The sequence below is a fragment of the Thamnophis sirtalis genome, unplaced genomic scaffold, assembly GCF_051295495.1.
Source record: "Thamnophis sirtalis isolate CommonGarterSnake01/CBP01778 unplaced genomic scaffold, rThaSir2_p1.2 scaffold_3, whole genome shotgun sequence".
NCBI classification, from domain to species: domain Eukaryota; kingdom Metazoa; phylum Chordata; class Lepidosauria; order Squamata; family Natricidae; genus Thamnophis; species Thamnophis sirtalis.
The window spans coordinates 129,392,525-129,416,574 of NW_028261383.1; the positions used below are offsets into that span (position 1 = coordinate 129,392,525).

The window sequence follows — 24,050 nt, forward strand, 5'->3', positions numbered from 1 at the left end:
AGGCCAGACCTAGAAAAGGCTGTGAGGCAAAGTACATTTCCACCTTTGTAGGATTGAACATTTGACTCTTCAGGCCGTATAGATTTTCTTTCTCAAGAGAAAAAAAGGTAAAAAGGACAAGTCATTTAAACATCCAAAGACATAGAGAAAAGTCCAAAAAATAACTTGCTTCATGCAATTAGACTGATGGAGAACCAGAAGGCAAGATGCAGGTCTCATCAGGAAGGAAGGACATCTTGGGAATGAAATAGCTTAGATATTCGTGAAATATCAATCTAGGGCAGTGGTAGTCAACCTGGTCCCTACCGCCCACTAGTGGGCGTTCCAGCTTTCATGGGGCAGTAGAGGTTTGCTGTGACTCTGCTTTATAAATTTTATAAAGTAAAGTTACTTCGCTACTTTATAAATCACTATTACTGTGGAACCGGTGGGCGGTTAGAAAATTTTACTACTAATAGAGATACAAAAGCGGGCAGTAGGTATAAAAAGGTTGACTACCTCTGATCTAGCGAGAAGAATAATGCACAAGGTAAAACGCAACACTGGTGTAGATTGTGCAGTTTGAAAATACAGTTGTGCAACAGATATTAAGCTTGGTTGTGGATTTGGATCTACTTGGCATTAAACTTCTTTTCCGGTTTTTCCAGTCCAGTGTGCAAATTACACTCTAGATGTATTGTGTAAAACATAGCCTGGAAAATGATGTAGCTGTTCTAAAGGCGTTAGTGGAAGTTTGGTTTCTGATGCTTGTTCTGAGTTTTTTTCGTTACTGCTGCTGACCTAAAGATGCTTTTTCAAGAGGCCACTGGACTTTCTGGAACATCCAATGGCCTCTTGAAAAAGCCCTTTTGGAACAACATTGACCTGGGTGACTGAGAATCATCACAGACATTTACTGCTGCTGAATTTATGTATTTGCTATCTTTCCTGTCAAATTCAGTGAATAAAAATTGGAAGTGGTCTTAGCCAATTTCACTTTTCCTATGAAAATCTTCTAAGCTATTCTGATTCGATGTGCTCTTTAGATCAAAATCAAGATCATTTCAAATCCAAGGTGTTCTTTTTTATATAATTAATTTGTGCTTGAAGAACCATCACCTTTTCTTAAGGTGGCCTTTTTTGAATGTATTATTTTGCCACTCTGGGACTCCCAGGCAAGACTTTTATTGTGCAGTGCTCTTTCCTTACTTAAGGAATTTTATCAGGCTTCTTGGTGTCTTTCTTTTATCATCCTTACCAGTGGTGGGATTCAAATTTTTTTTACTACCAGTTTTGTAGGCATGGCTTTGTGGGCATGGCAGGGGAAGGATAATGCAAAATCCCCATGCTCTCCCCAGCTCACTAACCTGCTTTCCAGCTCCATTCGTTCTTCTGTTTAGGGCAACAAAAGAAGATTGACTGGAAGGAAGCAGGGGTGGGGCTCGCCTATTTGCCGGTTTTCTGAACTACTCAAAATTTCTGCTACCAGTTCTCCAGAACCTGTGAGAACTGGCTGAATGCCACCTCTGATCCTTACATATGTTCATTGCTTCTCCTGTCTCAGTTAGCAGCCCAGTACCTTTTGAGTGGCAATGCTAAGATCTTGGCAATTTGCCTTGACAAATACTTCTGGTTTCTGTGATGAACTGAAGGAAGAAGGTTCTTTTTGCATGGTATTTAAAGCAGAGAGGGCAGAAACTGTATCTGGATCTTGTGCTATCTGGTTGATTTGAAATAACATAATACTGAGTTCTGGATTCTCCCCTGTTGTTTTTTTAAACATTGACATAAAATGATGACATCTTACTCACCAAAAATTAAGTCCTATTTTATTTAAAAGGCATTCTCCCAAGTCATACCTACTGCTGCTGAACCGAGAAATTTGGGGGGAAGAGCAATAATGGGGAGGACAATAGGCTCAGGACCCAAACTAATCATGTGTTCAAAGACATAGAAACTCTCAAAGCATGTTTTATACTTTCTATGTCTTACCTTATAGCTCTTCTGGTTTGGGGAAGTTGTAGTTCCAGTAAAAATGAATTAGAACTTGCAAATCTTACATCACTTTCTTCTAAGTTAATCTTCTTGTTAATCCTTCTGAGAAGTCCTGACTGAGGAAGCTCATCAAAAGGCATTATTATTTTTTATCATGCAATTGGTAAACATTGGCAGAACATAATTGGGTACAAAGAGTTTTTCTGTCAGGTCAACAATAGCACTGGCAACCTCTCCCCCCCCCCCTCATCCCCAGACTGTACTTATGCCTTATGACACAGGTAGCTTTTCCCAGCACTTATACAATGATGAGGAAAGAGCCATCTGTTTACTAAGTAAAAGGAATGATTGTCTTAAAATTATTGTTGCTGATCTCTTCAACTATTTCTTCTTCATGCCGTACCTTTGTTCCCCTGTCTCATGAAAACTTGTCTATCAGAATAAGTTGGCAGCCATAATTAATGAAATCTTTTGGAACTGGAAAATGTGTAACTTTTTCTGATCATTTTTGTAATCTCTAACTAACTAGGCAATCCTGAAAAGATCGTTGAAACCAACCTGCACCATTTTACCTTTGATGAGGAGGGAACACAAAAACAATCTGGAATTTTTCCTGACAAATGTTGGAAAAATCCACTTGACAGGGTAAGGGAATAAATGAAAGGTTTGCGGGAAGTATAATGGCCCAAATTTTATAATTGGATTGTATCGAACAGTACTATTATTTGTTTTGCCCCAGCTACTTTATGTGACTATCCAAGAAATAATTAAAGGTTTGAGAAAGAAGCCTGCATTTCTAATTACCGCTATGATAATGGAAAAATGGATTGTGGCATAAAAGCATTCTGTATTATTTACATATAAATGCTACCATTAAAAAATCAAAAGTTTTGTTTTTGTTGCTGCAAGAGTATCAATAGAAGGAGTCATGTAAGAAAAGTATGTTTTATAAGAGGTCAAACAAGAGTCCCAAATGGTGGTGTTGGGTCATCCTTCCCAGGCTGGTGCTTAGCTAAAATTCACTTTCCAGGAGCTACTATTCTTGCCTCTGAGTGATGAGTACCATCTTCACAATGCTTTTTCCTCCTAGAATAAATGTCCTGGCAAACAATCTGTTTCCACGCATCCAATATCCTGTTCCAACCGGAACGCCACTTATTTCTCCTTACATTGCTTGGGACCACAGCCAGATCTGGGATGTCCCAAAACCTGAAGATTTTCCGACAGGGTCCGGAGGTTCTGGGGCAGCAACAGTTTACAATATTGGTATGTACTAGAAGTCAAATGGCTTCTTCGTTTGACCCCCACTCCAAAAAGAAAAATAAATTTGAGTGGGATTTTAACAATCTCAAGGGAAAACATGTCCTAGTATTTGTATCACTTTAATAGAAGAAGTATATGGGAAGCAATAAGAATCAGAGAGCTGCTTTCTTTGAGAAATCTCTGACACTGAAGCTAGGATAAGAGAAAGTGTGCAGAGATTGATTCTTGGTTATGGGTAAAAGATACCAAAGTCAGGTTCATAAGAAAGTTCTAAAATGCTATATTGTTTGTCTATTGTTGTTAACAGATGTGAATCCTGAATCCCCTGAACATTACTTAGTGGGCCATTGCATTGATGGCAGAGTTCTCTATCCAGCAACTGGTTACTTGGTACTAGCCTGGCGCACTCTAGCACGCTCCCTGGGAACTACGCTAGAAGAACTGCCTGTCATGTTTGAAGATGTTACAATCCACCAGGCAACAATACTTCCCAAAAAAGGTGAGAGTAATAAAAATTGCTCCATCTAAGTATTGTCTGATTGAGCTGATTCCTTAAAATATTCATTGATAGTGTCTGGGAGATATTATTTTTTTAATCTGTTCATTTTTACATGAACTGGAATAACATGACAGAGGGAAGATAAATTTTAAATGACATCAATGCGGCACATATTCCTTTATCTGGTAACAGAGAAAGATACATATCATAAATAAAAACACTGAACCATTTCTGCTTTCTTTATTTTATTCATGTATGATACTTGAATGTAGAGTCAACTCATTAATTTCTGCCTTCCTTTTAGGCTTAACACAGTTGGAGGTGAGACTCATGCCTGCTTCCCAGTGTTTTGAAGTATCTGGAAATGGAAATCTGGCTGTGAGTGGTAAGTAAATAATATTTGTGTATGTTTGTGTGTTTTTTAAAAAGGAAATACTGACTGTGCCTGCTTATTGACTCTCTTTTTCCCCTCTATCTACTGGATATACTAGGAAAAATCTGCAGTTTGGAAGAAACTGCTCTGAATAACTTTCGAAACCAGCTTATTGATTTGAAAAACCAGCCAAATCCCTGCTCAGGAATTAGCTTATCAAAGGGTGACATTTACAAAGAGCTTCGCCTACGTGGTTATGATTACGGGCCAACGTTTCAAGGAGTCATGGAATCCAGCAGTAATGGTAACAACATATCTTAATAGAAATCAGCATTTCTATGGTTATTATGGGTGGTCCTACAAGCAGCCAGATGTTTAGATTGGACTTGGCATTTTTGTTCACCTACTGAGTCCTTCCCAAGGATAGGCAGATTTTGTTGTGTTAAAGGCATTGTTACGAGATGTAAGTAAAGCTGCTTTTTGCAATTAACTTTATCATAATTCATTTTCAAGATACTATCAATGTGGCTATTTCTCCAACTGAATATAAAAATATTTTATTGGCTTCAAATTTAAAATTAATTTACAATATTAATAGCTTTTATTGTTCTATTATTTTGTAATTGCTTGAAAATTTTTTGAAAGGAAATAAGGACTATATAATTGTAATTATTCTAATAAATAGAAAACTCTTCTAATCTGGTGCTTTCAATGTGTTTGCTGACAGCTCCCATAATTATTGCGTAACATGTTGTCTGGCAATTATATGGAATGTAATCCAAAATATCAGCATTGCACTAGATTAGGAAATCTGGCTGTGAGATGAAATGAAATTATAATCTAAGTACAGAAATGCAAATATTTGCTTGGAAAACTTTAGGAAAATAAAGGTCATTGAGGACATTTTTCTTAAATTTCAGTTGGAAAGCAGAGTAATTCTGTGTTGTAGTGCCTATGGTTTTCTCCTGCATTTTCTTTTTTCTTACCAAAACAGCAGCGGTAAGGGCGTCCTGTGCTAATTAGATTGTTTGCCATTGCAGGAAATTCTGGGAAGATTTTGTGGAATGGGAATTGGGTGACATTTCTTGACACCATGCTGCATTTGATGATTTTGGGGGAAATGGGACGAAATCTGCGATTGCCAACCAGAATCCGTTCAGTGTGCATTGACCCAAAACTACATCTAGAGTTTGTTCAGAAACACACTGAAGAGACTGAAGGTAAAAGAGCATCTTGCCATTTATTTTTTATGTTTTGCTATAACTTCTTTAAAAAAGCCAACATGTTAAATTGGCTGTCCCAACCTAAAGTTGTAGGATAAATTTTGGGGAGCAAAATTAATAATTAGTACAGGTAGTCCTCAATTTACTGCCACACTTAAGCCCAAAATTTCAGTTGCTAGGTGAGACAGTTAAGTGGACTTTGCCCCATTTTATGATCTTTTTGGCACAGATGTTAAGTGAATCACTGCACTTGTTAAATTAGTAACACAGTTGTTGAGTGAATCTGTCTTCCTCATTGATATTACTTGTCAGGCAATCACATGACTCCAGGACACTTCAACTGTCATAAACATGAGTCGCTTTTTTCAGTCGCTATACAAACTGTCAAGGACTACCTGTTGTATCTAGAATTTCCAAGAAGTCATTTTTCTGATGGGTTTTCTTTTACAGTGCTGTCCATTGACTACCTCTTTGCCTTGTAGTTTTAGATGTTGCAGTGGACCGTTGCCTTGATACCATTACAGGAGGAGCTGTTCAGATATCTGGACTTCACTCCACCACAGCTCCTCGGCGACAGCAGGAACAGACTCCTCCCATCCTGGAGAAATTTTGTTTTGTACCCTATGATGAGAGTGGCTGCTTATCCTCTGATGCCAAGCTTCAGTCTACTTTTGAGCACTGCAAAGGTAAAAAATTCCTTATGATTAGAAGAAATTTTTGATAGGATATACCCTGTAAGCAATGAAGAAAGAGTTATCACTGCATATTCTGTTTGGGTTCTAATTGAAATTTCTGTCTGTTTCAGATTTTGTGGGGTTGTGGAATGGAGGTCTCCCAAAAATCTATTGCTCTCATTTCCACCTTTGTCGCATCCACCCTCTTTTTGAATGATGTCACCAAATAAGCCCCCAAAAGCTCTCTAAATAATTTCTAAATCAACACTCCTCAATTTCCCCCCCCCCGCTCCCCCAAATGTATCATCCTAACACCGTGATGGCAGAGCCATTTGTTAGGGCACGCGAGGTGTTGCCCTGTCAGCTCCAGCGCGCATGCATGCCCTGGCAAACTGACTTCGGCTTTCTTTTGAGGCTGTTTTTTGCCCTCTGGAGCCTTCAGGAAAGCTCCAGAGGGCAAAAAATGGTCCTACAAGCAAACCAGAAGTCCGTTCCTGAACTTCCAGTTTGCACGTAAGGCCGTTTTGTGCACTCCAGAGACTTAAGAGAAGCTCCTGAAGCCTCCGGAGGGCCCCCAGGGAGGGCAGGGGAGGCTGTTTTTGCCCTCCCCAGACTCCTAGAAAGCCTTGGAGCCTGGCGAGGGTGAAAAAAGCATGCCAAAAGCAGGGGGTGAGGGAAAGCGCTGGTCACACATAGCATTATGGGTGTGCCACACCGAACCCCCCCCCTGCTCCCCCTGCTTTTGGCACGCAAGCCAAAAAAGATTAGCCATCACTGTTCTAACACATCTAGAAGGCATCAGCTGGGGAGAACACTCCTTGAAGAGGCTTTTCAGCCTCTTTAAATTTAAAGTTTGAGATTGAAAGACTGCTCATCTCTTGTGTGTATACACTTAGTTACGAATATGTTGGATAGGAAGAATTCCTAGCAAAGATACCTAAGTTACATACTGTATGTGTATGAAGTAGGAACATGCTGCGCTAAGGACGCAAAGGAGCAGGCATTGAAATGCATGGTGTACTTGTTGGTACCTCTTTCAAGAAAATGTATCTTCCTGGGCTCCCATGTTAGCCGCATGATCTTTTAAAAAATTGTGCTTGACTTTAGGAGGTAGTTTGTCACACCCCACTAGGGCCTTCTCAACTCAAATCCATATTTTCCAAACTTCACATGCCTATTACCCAAGCCCAGGAAAAAAAACCAGCTACTTTAAGGAAGTGCTGACAAGTGCAGTGTGCATACTCTGAACCGTTGTTTGGCTTTGGATGCAAAGTGCTTCATGTCCCTAAACACTTACAATAGAAAGCCTTCTGTAACTTAGCTGCCCTGGCTTAGGATTCTGGGAGCCACAGCCTTAACACATATAGACTTTTGGATAATGTGGATATAATTTGGTCTGTTGCAGAAAGTTAGAAGACATAGAGAATTGCTGTTGAATTAAATGCATTCTGTGAAAAACAGTTGTTGGTCTGAACTAGAATACTGGAAGAAACCACCACTATAAAGTATTTTATACCTTGGTTCTTTTCTTTCCAGTGCTGATCCAAAACCTACAGAAGAAGATAGCAAAGCATGGAGTCAAGATAACGATACCTGGGCTAGATGCTCTCAAAAATGTCACACAAGCCGAAGTTGAGCAGAAGGGTCTTGCTCATATTCTTGCTGAAATCTGCCGCCTAGAGCTAAATGGAAACCTCTATTCAGAACTAGAACAGGTTGTGGCTCGGGAAAAGCTGCATCTTCAAGAAGACTCTCTTCTCAATGGCTTGCTGGATTTTGCTGAATTGAAGACTTGTGTAGATGTAGTCCTGGAGAATATCACCAGTCACAAGATGAAAATCATAGAGGTAACTATGAAACAATTCTACTGTCCCACTTGTTCTTTCTCCCATGCATTAATACCGATAGTTCTTGCTTAACAATCACGTTTGAGACCGGAAACTAGATCATTAATTGAAGCAGTCAATAAGTGAAACCATGATTGTGCTTACAATCTTACTTCAGCTTTCCTTTGCTTTAAAGACTGAAAAGGTGGTAAACACACAAGGTTTGGTAAAAAGTCACTTTTTCATCACTGTTGCAACTACAAAGAATTGCTAAACAAGGCAGTTGCTGAACAAGGACTACCTTTGTGTGTGTCTGTTTGTGTGTGTACCTACACACACACAAATACACATGTTTATTGTGCTCTTTCAGGCTCTAGCAGGAGATGGACATCTATTCTCACGAGTTACGAGCATCTTAAACACCCAGCCCATGCTGCAACTAGACTACACTGCCACTGACCGAGTACTAAAAAATCTGACATCACATGAGAACGATTTGCAGGAAATCGGTGCCTCTATGGAGCAGTGGGATCCTGCCAGTCCTCCTCCTGGAAGCTTGACAAATGCTGATCTCCTAGTATGCAACTGCTCACTGAATGCTCTCAGCAAGCCAGCCGAAACACTTTCTAACATGGCAGCCACGGTGAAGGATGGTGGTTTTATCTTACTGCACACTCTTCTGAAAGGAGAAACCTTAGGAGAAATAGTTGCTTTTCTCACATCCCCAGGGCTTCAAGATAAACCAGGCCTTCTAAATCAGGTATGAAATACGCCCTCCTATTTCTCTACAGCTGCTTCAGAATGGTGTTTTCCAGCCCTCTTCTGTTTGAGGAATTCTAGGAACTGCCAACTCAGCACATCTATCTAAAAGATGTCAGATGAGATTTTTTTCTTTTACATTTCAGAGGGGGGAAATTCATAGTGTAGTCTAAAAGGTTTTTAAAGTCTAGAGAAGAGTAGCCATAATGTATTTAAATAACTATTAGTCATGTCACTATCTACCTCAGATTGACAGGAATAAAAATCTCTTATCCATCTTTCCAAAGATTAGAAAGTGACTCTTTACATTGCATAATAAAATAAAGACAGTAACCTGGAAAAAGACCAAGCTCTGATCCTAGTTACCTGAGTGACATACTTCCTACAAGAATTAAATATGAAAAGAAGCCATTTTGATAGATCCAGTAGGTACAGTGAAATTGACTAATGTGGGAGAAGGACAACAGACTGATAGATAAATGCTTGTACACATCAATGTGAAAGATTTAGGCTAAAGCTATCCCATATACATTAATAATTCAACTGAATTATCTGAGATTTACTTTTGAATCAATTTAGACAATAAAACATAATTTTAAGTACCAATTACTTCCCAGGCTCTCAAGCCCTAGATACTAGTTACCATTAAATATATTCTTAACGGCAGGTTAGTGATATAGTGTTCTAGAAGTAGCAGGTGGCAGGTAGGTTAAAGGTAAGAGCATCAGTAAGAAACTAAATGATTGGCAACAGGACAGTACCCTAAAGTTTGTTTAGTAAACAACAAATGAGAAATATTACTCTTCAAGAATCACACGACTGGGTGATTTACTATACTAATTTTCCTTGGTTTGGCAGGTAGAATGGGAGAACTTATTTAAGAAGACTAGTCTAAATTTGGTAGTTGTGAAAAGGTCATCTTTTGGCGCAGCAATCTTCATATGCCGCAAGCCACTTCCTACCAAGAAGCCCATTTTCCTACCGGTGGAAGAAACCAATTATAAATGGGTGGAACCTTTGAAGGTAAAAACTTAGAAGTACTTGATTTTCTTTCTTTTTCTAAAGTTTCCTAAAGTTTACAGCTGTCAGTTAACAGGATTTCAACTTTTAGTATACAAATCCTTTGAAATTTGAGAGTTGCTATTTTCATATTACGCATTATGGAAATCACTATTCCATGACAACTAAATAAGATATTTCTCTTTCAGCAAATGCTAGCAGAGCCTTCTGAACACTCTGTGTGGTTGACTGCAAAAAACTGTGGTACTTCTGGAGTTGTTGGTATGGTCAACTGTCTCCGTCAAGAACCTGGTGGACACAGAATCAGGTAGAACAATATAATATTTAGAGACACTATACATTTTTTAAAATTACTTGGGGGAAATAAGGAATAGACTAAACAGTGTCTTTTACTTCCTAGGTGCCTCTTCATCTCCAATCTGAATGCTGCTTCTCCTAACCCGCCTACCAACTCTTCTGCTAAAGAAATGCAAACAATTCTGCAAAATGATTTGGTCATGAATATTTACCGTGATGGAAAGTGGGGCTCTTTCAGACATCTCCCACTAAAGCAAGGTGAGTTTTATTACAAAATGTAGAATGTGCTCACAAAAGGACGAGGGGGGAAAATGAACATTTGCTCCACTGTCTCTCACTTAATCTCTCTATTCTTTATAAATGTAAATAGTCTTCTTGTGACACTTGTCTCAGTTCTAAGTAACAGTGAATGCCTTTTTGGTACAAATGAGTGGTGTGAATTGTCTTGTAGTGAGTTTACTTTAGAAACCCAAAGCCTTGGGAATGTTGGAATGGAATGTTCCATTCTAACTAATTAACTCAGGCTCCTCCCAATGTTTAAGGAGGAAAATAAATTTGTCACATTTGCACCTGTAAAATGAAAGAATGCTAAGTTGTACATCTCCCAATCTCCTCCAGCTCAATCTCAAGTGGTTACTGAATATGCATTTGTGAATGTTTTGACACGTGGGGATCTTTCCTCTCTTCGCTGGATTTCTTCCCCACTTCAGCATTTCTGCACAAGCAATCCCAATGTCCAGCTGTGCAAAATCCATTATGCATCTCTAAATTTCCGAGACATTATGTTGGCCACAGGAAAACTCTCCCCAGATGCTATTCCTGGTAAGTTGCTTTTGTTTTAATAGAGGCTGAGAGAAACATATTATATATAAGTATTTAAATGAAAGAGATGCTTCCATTAAAATTGAATATGGATAACTAGATGAAAAAACAGCACAGTACAGTAATAGAGAACATGATGGTTTGCAAAAGACCTTGAAAAGTAGTTACCAGTTATAACAGTTGAATAATTAAGTGCTATGGCTGGTTACAAAGCAACTTTGTAGTTTTTTTATAAAAAAAAATTCCAGAAACTCCTCTCCACTTGAGTGTTCTTAAATTATTGCTTAATGATTAGAACCCATTGTCAGGATGAGTCTTAAATGGTATTAAAGTTATGGAAATATAAAAGTTTTCTATTATATATGTGTGTCCTAAGATTTTATCTTATTATATATATATATTATCTTATTATATGTATTTTCTTCAAAAACTAGATTAACTCTTTGGCTAAGATAGTATAATATATGGCTTGATACAATATCTGTAGAAATAATTAGAGAATGGATATCTTCAGGAAAGAAATTTGATATTAACATGATAATGTTCTAAATTAGGTAAAGAATAGAATCCGATCGGAGGTGAGCTGAATCCTTCCTGAGTCTTATCCATACAGACTATCACAAGAATAGGGCTAAAATTTCCACCCCCATCCCCACCCTAGAAACACTTTGAAGGAATATTTTGGTGTCAAATAAAATATTAAGATCATTTTTAAATTAAGTCCACTTTCAAGTGGGATTCCTTGATGATGTGCCCATCTTGGAGATAAACTGTCTACAATTGGCACTTTAAAATGTTCCTGCTAGAAAATCTTGTCAAACATTGACTCTACATGTCAAAATCAGAATTCTGGGGAAGAGTAGTGACCTTACCTGAGGAGAAATTGAAAAGTCATTGGGGGGTCACATATTTGAAGCAATTACCAGTCTTTATGTGGATTGAAGTCAGAAGTGGAAAAGTTAGTGCTACAGTCTTGATAGGCAGAGCAAATACATTCAGTCAAATGCTAAACTGTTAAACATTAGAAATTATTTTCTCACATTGCAATTTCTAGCTGGGGATACTCAGTTGCAAATCAAAATTGACATACCTTTTCACCATCAATGTGCATGAGAAAATTAAGACATCAGTATGGACATTAAAGTCCATAAATGTCTGCCAGTAGCATGTCATTGGAGCAGTTTCACAGGAACATACAATTTTTTTCCAGGAAATTGGACACTGCAACAATGCATGTTAGGAATGGAGTTCTCAGGATATGACCCTACAGGGAAAAGGGTAATGGGTTTGCTACCAGCTAAAGGACTTGCTACAGTGGTAGACTGTGAGAAGAGATTCCTATGGGAAGTACCACAAAACTGGTAAGTCTAGTTACATTGCAATCCCTATTGTATCCCTACATTTGCAATATATAATGGGATTTAATGTAAGAAACATTATGATTGAGGAAAATGCAGAGCCTTTGATTTTATTGGCGCCCACCAATTTTGATTTAGGATTCTTTTACCAAGCCGGATGATGAATACCTGGGGATCCTGGTAACTTAATTTTAAGAGACTGAACGGATTGTTAATATTTGTTCTACTTTAAGAACTTTTTAAAATTACATTCTGGAAATTAACATGTTCAGATCTGGCTTATGTAAAGAGGAAATATAGGGAGGAGAGAAAAAGCAACCAAGCAAATGTTTTCTGGCACAAATTTTTCATTACCACAGCGTTCTTATGATCAGCTGCTACTATAGAAAGAATTCTGGATGAAAAGATGCAGTTTTAAAATGGTGCACATAGTTGAATGACCCCTTGAGAAAGAAAAGTGCAGATTCCAAGTGGCCTCTTCCTCATAACATCAGTTACGATGAAAACTGACAAGAGGGGTGGGAAATAGAGGTATGAAGGCCTGCAAAGAACTTCTTGCCATTTTTCAGGACCCTGGAAGAAGCAGCTTCTGTGCCAGTGGCCTACACGACTGCTTACTATTCCTTGGTGGTTCGAGGGGGCATGAAGCAGGGCGATTCTGTTCTCATCCACTCAGCTTCAGGAGGTGTGGGCCAAGCTGCCGTTGCTGTTGCCCTAAGCATGGGCTGCCAAGTCTTTGCCACTGTGGGTACGTAGCTGCCTTTTCATTGATTCAAACAACTGCTTCAGCCTTTCTATTTGTAACTTTTGTTTTCTTCTCTGAAGAATGAAAACATAGGAAACAATGTGGAATAACCTCCCCATAGAATTTAGAATGACTCCAATTTGTTGACCTTTTAAAAGTCTTTAAAAACCTGCCTGTGTTCCTGAGCCTGCAGATCTGCATTTACTGTTAATTGGCCAAATATCTTGGCCAGTTTATTTATTTTGGATGGGGTTTTAAAAAATGTTTTTAATTGTTCTATACTTTTGGAATTTTAAGCAGCTCAGAGCCTTGAGATGGCCAGCTATAGAAATTGGATAAATGAATGAATGAATAAATAAGTTATTTGTTTTCAGAAACAAACATGACTTGAAGAACTGAGAAAAACAATGTTTCTTTTATTCTTTAAACATATGCCTTATTTGATAATATAAACTAAACCTGGGAGAAGTAAATAAGGACAGATTGACTTTAAAAAAAATATTGTAATAGATTAATTTCTATGTCTCTTCAGCCATCATCATCAGATGCCAATTTATCAGAATGTGACTGGCATTATCCAATAGTGTCCATGAAATGAGAGAGATCAAAATCAAAATTTTCAAGATGGCAGGTGTGATGATCTAAGTTCCACCACCCCTTTGATATCTACATCAACATCAATCACACTTTCACAACAAAAGGACACATTTCAGTCACATTGTTGTAGCACCATCTTGCAGATTTTGACCCCACACTGTAGGTGCTCGTGGCATTCTCTGTCTTCCTTAAAGGCCTCTGAGAAGGAAGTGCTATAAGATATTTGAATTGAGAGGAACACATTTTTCCTATTTTCAGGTTCCAAAGAGAAACGTGAATATCTCCAAAAAAGATTCCCTCAACTTGATGCAAATAGCTTTGCCAATTCTAGAAATACTTCCTTCGAACAACACATACTGAAAGTTACTAATGGCAGAGGTAAGTGTAAATGCTGGAGGCAATCATCCCGCTATGGTAAAAGTTTAATTAGAAGCAAAGAGTGTAGATGACCAAATCTTGTAGGCTACTTTATTGACTTTGTTGAACATTTTTGCAGGTGTTGACCTTGTATTAAACTCCTTATCAGAAGAGAAACTCCAGGCCAGCCTTCGTTGCCTTGCTCGTCATGGGCGCTTTTTGGAAATTGGGAAATATGACCTGTCCAATAACACACCTCTTGGTAAGATTTTTCAGCCTGAGTATCTATGTGCAGGATATTTCTGGACTCTACTGGGCAGTTGTAGCACAAATGTAGTCATACCTTTTGGACGTATACTTTGATTTGAGCATAAAAAAGGCATTGCACCAATCAAAACAGGCACTAACAGATGTCTTGAATCACCTCTTACCCTAAACATCTTTTTCTTGGCATTCTGGTACTGTAATGCTTGTAACTAACTTTTTGAATAGAAGAGTTATGTGGGTGGAACTTCCCTAAAACTAGTTCATCTTAAATGTTACATGTTTTATTTCAATTAAATTCATAGGAATCATTTCATAAAAAGGATAGTTTCATAATTTTTTTTCTAATCTGATTTTGCTCTGGTTCATTATTAATTATTTTAAAAATTTATGAGAATTTCGCTGGCAACAGAAGCTACATTAAGGTAGAAGAGTCATAACTGCATTGCTTCTTGTAGGAATGGCTCTTTTCCTGAAGAACGTGGCTTTTCATGGAATTCTACTAGATGCTATTTTTGAAGACAAAAACAAAGACTGGGAAATTGTGTCCAACCTGCTAGAAGAAGGGATTAAAAATGGTGTAGTAAAACCTTTGCAGACTACTTTGTTTAACAGAGAAGAAATAGAAGCTGCCTTCAGATACATGGCACAAGGAAAACACATTGGAAAAGTGGTAATCCAGGTACGATCCAAGAAGGCTTTGGGAAAGCTGTACTATATAATTGTGAATACTGATACCTGCTGTGAATATCTGTAGAAAAAGGAGGGGGGAAGGGAGAGGGTATGTTGAAGAATGGAGAAGCTGAGTTAGTATGTAGACTCCTGGGAGGGGAGGGGCAGGGTGGGCGGGGACAGCCAGGAATGGGATTTGGCGGTTCTCCGAACTGCACAGTATCTTAGCTAGAGGTTCTCCCGAACCCCTGCGAACCCCCAGCAGCCCACTCCTGCATAACAGTCAAAGCAGTCCAACAGTGGAACCAATTACTGAGGAAAATAACGTGTTCCTTTTCCCTGGATATGTTCAAACACAAACTGGATAAAGATATTTAATTTGAACTTCTGCACTGAGAAGGTTGTTGTAAGAATTGTTATAGACTCCCATATTGCCAGAATATACAGATATAATAATAATAATAATAATAATAACAACAACAACAACAACAACAACAACAACAACAACATCAACATCAAGCATGGAGAAGTAAAAACTATTGTCAGGCGAGAGTACACCAACAGAGTTAGGAAAATTTTGAAATCTAAATTGAATGGTGGAAATACAATCAAGGCCATAAATACCTAGGCAATACCAGTTATAAGATACACAGCTGGTATAGTTAACTGGACACAAGCTGATTTGGACCTTTTGGACCGAAAAACCAGGAAACTAATGACAATGCACTACAGTTTACATCCACGTGGTGATACTGATAGACTATACCTGCCCCGAAAATCAGGTGGCAGAGGATTATTACAAGTGAAGCAAACAGTTGAAGAAGAAAAACATGCACTGGCTGATTATTTAAAAGAAACTCAAGAACATCTATTAATCGAAGTAAAGAACAAAAATCTACTGAAGGCCCAGCAGAAGAAACAAGAATACAGAAAAGATGTGATAAAATCAAGAATGGAGAGTTGGCAGAACAAAGCACTGCATGGCCAATTTCTGGAAAAAATAAAAGATAAAGTGGACAGTGAACAAACTTGGTTATGGTTAACAACAGGTACATTAAAGAAAGAAACAGAGTCACTAATCCTGGCTGTGCAAGAACAAGCTATCCGCACAAATGCCATTAAGGCCAAAATCGAAAAATCCTAACCAAAAGCTAACTTGGAATGGTTAAGATCAGGAGCACTGAAAAAAGAAACAGAAGGCTTTATTTTGGCAGCTCAATAATAAGCCTTAGCCACAAATTACATGAAGGCAAAAATTCAACCACCAACAGCAAATGTCGCCTCTGTAATGAGAAAGACGAGACAATCGACCACTTGATCAGTGGGTGCAAGAAAATTTCACAAACTGACTACCTACAATGCCATGACCACGTTGCTAAGATCATTCACTGGAAATTGTGCCAAAAGTTTGGATTTGACTACAGCAAAAACCACTGGGAACATCAGGTTCAGAACGTTTTAGAGAATGAGAAAGTCAAGATCTTGTGGGATTCAGAATTCAGACTGACAGGTACTTGGCCCACAACACACCTGACATAACAATCGTTGAAAAGAAAAAAGTATGGTTCATTGGCATTGCAATACCTGGAGATGCACGAATTGAAGATAAACAGTAAGAAAAAATCACAAAGTATCGGGACTTGCAAATTGAAGTTGAGCGACTGTGGGGAAAAAATCGTGTGTTGTCCCGATTGTAATTGAAGCCCTTGGAGCAATACCTAAAGGGCTACCTCGCTATTTGGAAATTTTAAAGTTATCAGACTTGAACATTATGATTCTACAAAAAACCACCCTACTTGGAACAGCTTATATCCTCCAATGTTACCTTAACAGTTCCTAGGTTCTTGGTTAGGACTCGAGCTGTTGAGCTATCAACCAGCCCCGAAGGCTGTGAATCTCACCAAAGATTAACCACATTAATAATAATAATAATAATAATAATAATAATAATAATAATAATAATAATATCCACCCATTTCAGTTGCATGCTAGCTATTGTATAATAAAAAACATTTAAAACCAAGACCCGTTTGGTTTTATGACCCATTTACAGGATAGCCTCCAGGATAGCCTTTCCAGCTATACTAATTTAGTGCTATTTCTGTTAAAAAAAGAGTCAGTTTTGAACTATATGATAAAATTGCTGTGCTATTTTTCTAGATCCATGAAGAAAAGAACTCTCCCATAAAAGAACATAGTTTAACACCGATTCCAGCCATCTCCCGAACATCTTGCCCACCAAACAAGTCATATATTATCACAGGAGGCCTTGGAGGATTTGGGCTTGAACTGGCTCAGTGGTTGGTTGAAAGAGGGGCAAAAATGCTGGTGCTGACATCTCGTTCAGGCATCAGGACAGGTATGTTGAGCAAATAATAGGGAAGACTGAGTTCCCTGATTCCAGATTGGAAATGCAAATTTTAGTTTTGCTCTTGGCAAAGGTTACATTTGAGTCGAGACAGCAAGGAGTGGTTCGAGAAAGCTTAAGATGGAATTGTGAAATAATTGTGTGATAAACCTTTCATACTGCTAAAAGAAATTAGCAGTTCATATGGAGCAAGAGCAAAAAATGTACTTTTAAAGAATCTTAACAATTAAGGGAAAGGGAGAATATACTAATTACAACATAATTCTTGTGGAAAAAACCCCAATCCTTTTTCGGATTGGGAGGGAAGGAGGGAAATCAGAAATAAAAATTAAATTATGGAAGTTAATGTAATTAAACTGTGAATTATACCACCTTTAAGATCTTGCATGCAAAGATAAGGAGAGAATACAGTACTGTTAAAGTACTACGAAAAAAAATCACATCAATATTTTGAACAGATTTTTGCACACTCACACAAAGACTTCATTTCCTGTTATCCCTAGTAACAAGATTCTTTTTTAAATATATATTTTTATTGAAGAAATTTTTAACAAAAATATAAAAGCAATACAAGAAAATAAGGAAGAATGGTGTATAAGTAAGAAAGAAAACAAAGAAAAGAATATATATATATTCTAAAGAAGCAGTTTCCAATCTTTTTGCCACTGATTATAAATACATTTGTATTTTACTATATATATATATATATATGTGTGTGTGTGTTGTACTTGTGCTGATATATGTATGTATATATGTATGTATGTGTGTGTGTATGTATGTATGTGTATGTATATATATATATATATATGTTTGTGTGTGTGTGTCTATATATATATATATAGACACACACACACAAACATATATATATATATATATATATATATATATATATATATATACACATACACATACATACACACACACACAGACACACACACACATATATATATATATATATATATATATATATATATATATATATATTTATATATACATATACATATACATATACATATACATATCATCTATCTATCTATCTATCTATCTATCTATCTATCTATATTTGAATCACAATTTCATTTTTCCATCAAATAATGGTCAGACTCATAATTCACAAGCACATTTCCCCTCCTTTTTTCTTCAAAAAATCCATAAGGGGGTTTTCAGTCATTAATAAATGTTAAAGTTGATCTTTCTCTACAAAGTTAATTTTGCCAACTCCCAGTAATGTAGGCTTATCTCAGAAAGAAACAATGATGTATTCTATGATTATCAGTAGGATCATTATGATCATAAAAATGGATTTATTTCCCCATTTGGCTATCAGACATGTATGTGCATGTAAAACAGAAGAGAAATTCCTGCTTCTTCTGTTTACCTTCATGAGCAGAATGGGAAAGTAAATTTTGTTGTCATTCAGTTGCTAAGTTGTGTCTGACTCTTCTCAACCCCATGGAGGACAGCATGCCAACCCCCTGCCCATCCTCCACTGTCTCCAGGAGTTTGCCTAATTCATATTCATTGTGTTGATGATTTTATACCCCAAAATATAGCATAATTGCAGCTAGATTTCAGACTCTCCTAATTTTCAGGTTATCAGGCTAAACGAGTACAAGAATGGAAACAGCTTGGAGTCCAGGTTCTCGTGTCAACCAGTGATGTTGCTACTCTTGAGGGAGCCCAGCAGTTAATACAAGAGGCTTCTCAACTAGGACCTGTTGGGGGTATTTTCAATTTGGCGATGGTGAGTGACAGGCTATCGGCATGGCCATAGTTCTGTTAATTTCTTCTCTGCTATTTAATTCTCTTCAGATTCATTTTATTTGACTGTTTATTGTGAACCACTCTAGAAACAGAAAGCTCTGACCTCCATCCCCAAAGATTTGACTATTCTTGTGTCTTCCATTTTTTAAAACCTTTACTTTATCCTATTTTCTCATCAGTTTTCGGATTTTAAAAAAGTGTGCCTGAAAAACAATGAACTTTTTTGCAGATACTCTTCCTAATTTATGTATATTTTGTAGACAGTTTTGCTTAGGGTACATAATTTGGCAAGCATTTTTAACAGATACAGTGCTTTAAGTATGTTGTTTCGCTAACATAGTTTTTGAGGCAGTTATGTTTGGTGAAAGTTTTTTTTTTACCAAATATATGCAATTTTGAATATGTTTTTTTAAAAAATTGAAATGTAGTGAAATGTAATGCTCTGGCAGTGTGTGGCTGTTTCAGTTTATGTAGTGTTAATTAGATGGGCTCATCTTAACCTGTGAGTGAATATCTCCATATCTAATCTTCAGCATGCCTCAGCCAAAACCATAATCACATAGTGCCTCAAACAAGAAAAGTAATCAAATGAATTTTTAATTTTTTCCCTAGAGTTTGAATTGAGGAGGAAAGATTGTAAGGGAAAAAAAGAACACTGTAATAATATGGAAAAAGATATATTGGACATTGGTTGAGTAGAAACACTAATATATACTTCACCATTATCTTGGTTGGATCATTATCTTAGAGCAGTCTAGATTTTATCTTCAAAGACTTGTTTGTCTTTCTTAAAAATATCAATATTAAATAACTAACAAAGGGCTCATATGTCTGAGAACTGGTGGTGGTTTCACTCTTGCCTGCAGTGCTAGAGGATTGCCTAATTCTTTTTTCATCTGCCCCACCCAATCAATAGTTACTTTTTTCATTTCCATAAAATATGCACATTAACTGTAAAGATTATTATAAGGTAGGTCCTTACTGTATAGCATAGTAGTTTTGAAATGGGAGCAAAATATTTTTCTAAGTTTGAAAGATCATATTTATTGCTGTTTCTATAGGTGCTGAAAGATGCTATGCTGGAAAATCAGACCCCAGAACTTTTCTGTGATGTCAACAAACCCAAGTATTTGGGCACACTTAATTTGGACCAGTAAGTAGCATGCAAAGAATAGCATTTGAAGAACTTAAAGCGGATAATGGTAATCAAGTAGAGCATCTCTTTGAAAGTAAATAATAATCTTGTTTGTTTTCTTATTCCAGAGTAACCCGCCAAATGTGCCCCAAACTGGATCACTTTGTAGCCTTCTCTTCAGTAAGCTGTGGAAGAGGAAATGCTGGCCAAAGTAATTACGGTTTTGCCAACTCTACTATGGAACGTATCTGTGAACAGCGGCGACATGACGGCCTTCCTGGTAATAATCATTTTTCCACCTTGACAAATTGGATTTATAAAGACATAAATTAAAGTAAGATTAGATAGACTTAAGTACATGTCATTTGATTTCTCCCACACATTACCACATCCTTATGCTCATAAACAATAATATTCTTAACTTGTTGTTTTATGCCTGTCCTCTTTAATAACTACATCTTCTTTTTTCCCTTCAGGTCTAGCAATCCAGTGGGGTGCCATTGGTGATGTAGGAATTGTTTTGGAGACAATGGGCACAAATGACATTGTGATTGGGGGAACTCTACCCCAAAGGATCAGCTCATGCTTGGATGTGTTGGATCACTTCCTCAACCAGCCTCACCCTGTCATGTCCAGTTTTGTCTTAGCAGAAAAAATGTTGGCCAAAAATGATGGGGGTAGCCAGAGGGATCTTGTGGAAGCTGTTGCTCACATTCTTGGTTAGTATCACTGAGAACAGCAAGTTCAGGGCCATCTAATCATGGGGAGAATGCTGAGCCAGAGGACAGGAATGGTGGCAGAGGAGCCATGTCATCTAAAAGGGGGTGGGGTGGGAAATATGTATTGTACCCTAAGTAGGTTAATTGTAGATTTGAAATAGTTCTGCATGCAGCTTATTGTTTATTCCATTTTTTCACACAATCCATTGCTATTATTCCATAATTTCATTTAGTAGTTTGCAAAGTATACTGTGATCCTGATTTAAACATGCATCCTACACTTATGAAATTAGCAGAAAGTCAGGTTTGTTATTTTCTGAAGATTTCACAGAGCTGGGGAGCTTCTGCAAGAAGCGTGTAGAGATTAGTAATGAAGATGTTACTAAGTTACAGATGGAGAAATTGAGGTTGCTGTAGGTCAAGTAATAGTAGATGTGGGAGAAAGAGAAATCAGTAATGCAGAGGAGTGTCTGTAAAGATGTGAACTGATATAGTACTTTTCTCTTCTTGAAAATATAAAAGAAGGCAGAAAATAATAAGAGTTACCAAAACTGAAGCCCAGAACCAAAATAACACCACAAATTATCTATAAAAAACATGCATAGGCTGGAGTTTCTAAAATAAGAAATTAATATAAAATGACTTAGTAGAAAGTTACAAGTGAAAAGGATTAATTGCTGAAATAGTGTAGGCTTTCCAGCTGCTCATGTTATAACATGATTTAAATGCTAGTCATGATTTTTTAAAACACAAGGATTTTTGCTGAGAAAGCAACATTCCCTCTTTCCCATTCTCTTCTCTCCATCCCTCCCTTCCCTTCTCTCTCACTTGCTGTGTGCTATTGCTTTGATTTGCATGACTCAGTCAAGATATGACCCTTGGATAGCCGATAATGCCTTGTGTTGTTCCATGGCAAATGTTGCTTATATATATGTAGCCATTGCTGAGCTCTTTCACTTTTTAATTTACTTTTATTCATTTTTCTTCATATACATTTATATTTCATCCTTAGTGGATCAGGGGTTGTCTGAGGTTTTGCGAGTTCCATCATTTCTAAAAGTTAGGATGGAAATCTGAGGGCTTGATGTCATGTCATCTGAGAATATGCAGTTCTCAAGGTCTTAGTTTCTCTTAAACTGCCTGTGTAACTATGTGTATTGCAAAGATAGAGAAGAAACGGGGTAGTACAGAAAAGGTTAAGCAGTGTAGCAAACTATCCCTTTGGTTCTGAATCCCACCTTCCACCAAGGTGTCTCATCATCCCAGATGCCTCCCAGATAACTTCTCTCATGGGTTAATGACCTTTTTCCAATTCCATATCCTCGTTAAATTTTAAACAAAATGATTTGTAGAATGTATATACAAAAAGTTGAAATGTCGCTGACCACACTCAAATAACTGTACTTTAAATATTGCCTAAAAGATAGCTGCCCTATATCTCAAATCATGTTTCATGCATTCCATTAGAATTATATAATAGCAATCCCATCAAGAGATGCCAAGTCAGTAAAATGAGAAAAGCTGTCAAACAAGTGCTCAATCTTGAAGAGACAGCCTAAAAGGGCCGTTCCTATATGACATTAAGCAAGCTTTTCTTTTCTTCAGGTGTCCGTGATGTGAACAGTCTGAATGCTGACACCTCTCTGGCTGATTTGGGTTTGGATTCCCTGATGGGAGTTGAAGTCCGCCAGACTCTGGAGCGGGACTATGATATTGTCATGTCAATGAGAGACGTACGATTGCTTACCATTAACAAACTACGGGAATTTTCCTCTAAATCTGGGACTCAGGACAGTAAGTGTGTATATCAACTAGACAGACCTGGGTATTTTATAGCCCCAGGCCACATCCAACCCTTTGGTTGATCCTGCCCAGCCCCTTTGGATTGCTTTTATTTAGAAGGCGACTGCTATTTTTTTTCTTCAGTTTAAATATGTGCATGGATGCTGGTCTAAGCACCTTCATGGCCCTCTTGGTTCAACCCTCCACAACAGTCTTAATTTTTTATTTAAGTTTTTAAGATACATTTTTATTGTTTCATATAAATATATTGAATACAGTGTAATTGTCCTGGCATTCCACTTACCATAAAACAAAAGTAAAAACAGAATAACATATATACTTTTTTAAACAGTACTAGTGTTGTACAAAAGTTTCTGACCATCATATTCCAGTAGTCTTAATTTCTCTTGTGGCCTCTTGAGAAAATTAATTGCCAACCCCTGACCTAGCATCTGTCCCACTTTTAATGATGACAGAGAAAAAAAAACATAAAAGCAGATAAAACTGTTTTTTCCCCAGGCAATATTTTACCCTGAAGTTTATGTATGAGCCATAGTCTGAATGTCAGGGGTATGTTCTTTTATCTAAAAGCAAAACTACATGGGAACCCATTCTCAGAATTTCTGAATCAGAGTTGGCTTGAATCCTAGAGGTTCAGAAGTCAAAGTTTTTTAAAAAATATTTAGGCTTGTGCCTGTCTTATAAACTTTGTACTTCGCTGTATTAATGTATCTGTATCTTATCTTTAGTATTATCCCAGGAAACCAAAGCCAGAGTGGATTTGAATAGTCTCTTGGTTAATCCAGATGGACCAACAATAATACCACTCAATGAGGTGAAGAACACTGAGTCTCCACTCTTCCTTATTCATCCCATTGAGGGATCCATTGCTGTCTTCAACACCCTTGCCTCAAAGCTCCATATACCAAGCTATGGGCTCCAGTGTACCAAAGGTAGCCATTGTATTTAACACATTTATCGAGTCTCCAGACGATACGATAACACACTGCTGTGCTGATATATAAAGATTTCATTAAAAAAAAACAAATTATAAGCAGAGGAAGACAACATCTTCTATGTTTTATCAAAATTCATATTAGGCTGGCTTGGATTTTTATTGCAGGATGATAAATGTGCTAGTCGAGTGCCTGACTCTTTTTCTTAACTTTGTTGTTTTCTATCATTAGCTGCTCCATTGGACAGTATACAGAATCTGGCATCCTATTACATTAACTGTATAAAAGAGATACAGCCAAAAGGCCCTTATCGAATTTCTGGATACTCCTTTGGTGCCTGTGTAGCCTTTGAAATGTGTTGTCAGCTCCAAGCTCAACAAAATCCTAGCTACCTACCCAACAGCCTCTTCCTGTTCGATGGCTCTCACTCCTATGTAGCAGCACATACTCAGGTAAGAGAGTCAAGGTCTAGCTACCAGTATCCCTTGGCAGATCAGCAGTAGCATGTACCTATTTTGTTGCGCATGCACATAGCACTCAATTTATGAGATGACATCACTTCCTATTCCAACAATGTCTTCTGTAATACAAATTACCATAATA

The 24,050-nt window shown here is 37.5% G+C and overlaps 1 protein-coding gene across 1 annotated transcript in view; it reads left to right on the forward strand.

Moving 5' to 3' along the window:
- Positions 1 to 24,050, forward strand: part of FASN (fatty acid synthase) — a 59,762-nt gene that overhangs the window by 32,612 nt on the left and 3,100 nt on the right. The window contains exons 15-40 of the mRNA XM_014057742.2: positions 2,504 to 2,619; positions 3,065 to 3,240; positions 3,545 to 3,736; positions 4,041 to 4,121; positions 4,228 to 4,413; positions 5,150 to 5,329; positions 5,815 to 6,018; positions 7,543 to 7,853; positions 8,203 to 8,592; positions 9,450 to 9,614; positions 9,800 to 9,918; positions 10,012 to 10,166; positions 10,527 to 10,730; positions 11,941 to 12,091; positions 12,658 to 12,836; positions 13,689 to 13,808; positions 13,927 to 14,049; positions 14,510 to 14,733; positions 16,884 to 17,082; positions 18,684 to 18,835; positions 19,917 to 20,008; positions 20,119 to 20,270; positions 20,467 to 20,709; positions 22,315 to 22,503; positions 23,241 to 23,444; positions 23,679 to 23,899. Of these exons, the coding sequence (XP_013913217.2) occupies positions 2,504 to 2,619; positions 3,065 to 3,240; positions 3,545 to 3,736; positions 4,041 to 4,121; positions 4,228 to 4,413; positions 5,150 to 5,329; positions 5,815 to 6,018; positions 7,543 to 7,853; positions 8,203 to 8,592; positions 9,450 to 9,614; positions 9,800 to 9,918; positions 10,012 to 10,166; positions 10,527 to 10,730; positions 11,941 to 12,091; positions 12,658 to 12,836; positions 13,689 to 13,808; positions 13,927 to 14,049; positions 14,510 to 14,733; positions 16,884 to 17,082; positions 18,684 to 18,835; positions 19,917 to 20,008; positions 20,119 to 20,270; positions 20,467 to 20,709; positions 22,315 to 22,503; positions 23,241 to 23,444; positions 23,679 to 23,899 (4,728 nt within the window). The remainder of the gene's footprint in view (positions 1 to 2,503; positions 2,620 to 3,064; positions 3,241 to 3,544; positions 3,737 to 4,040; positions 4,122 to 4,227; positions 4,414 to 5,149; positions 5,330 to 5,814; positions 6,019 to 7,542; positions 7,854 to 8,202; positions 8,593 to 9,449; positions 9,615 to 9,799; positions 9,919 to 10,011; positions 10,167 to 10,526; positions 10,731 to 11,940; positions 12,092 to 12,657; positions 12,837 to 13,688; positions 13,809 to 13,926; positions 14,050 to 14,509; positions 14,734 to 16,883; positions 17,083 to 18,683; positions 18,836 to 19,916; positions 20,009 to 20,118; positions 20,271 to 20,466; positions 20,710 to 22,314; positions 22,504 to 23,240; positions 23,445 to 23,678; positions 23,900 to 24,050) is intronic.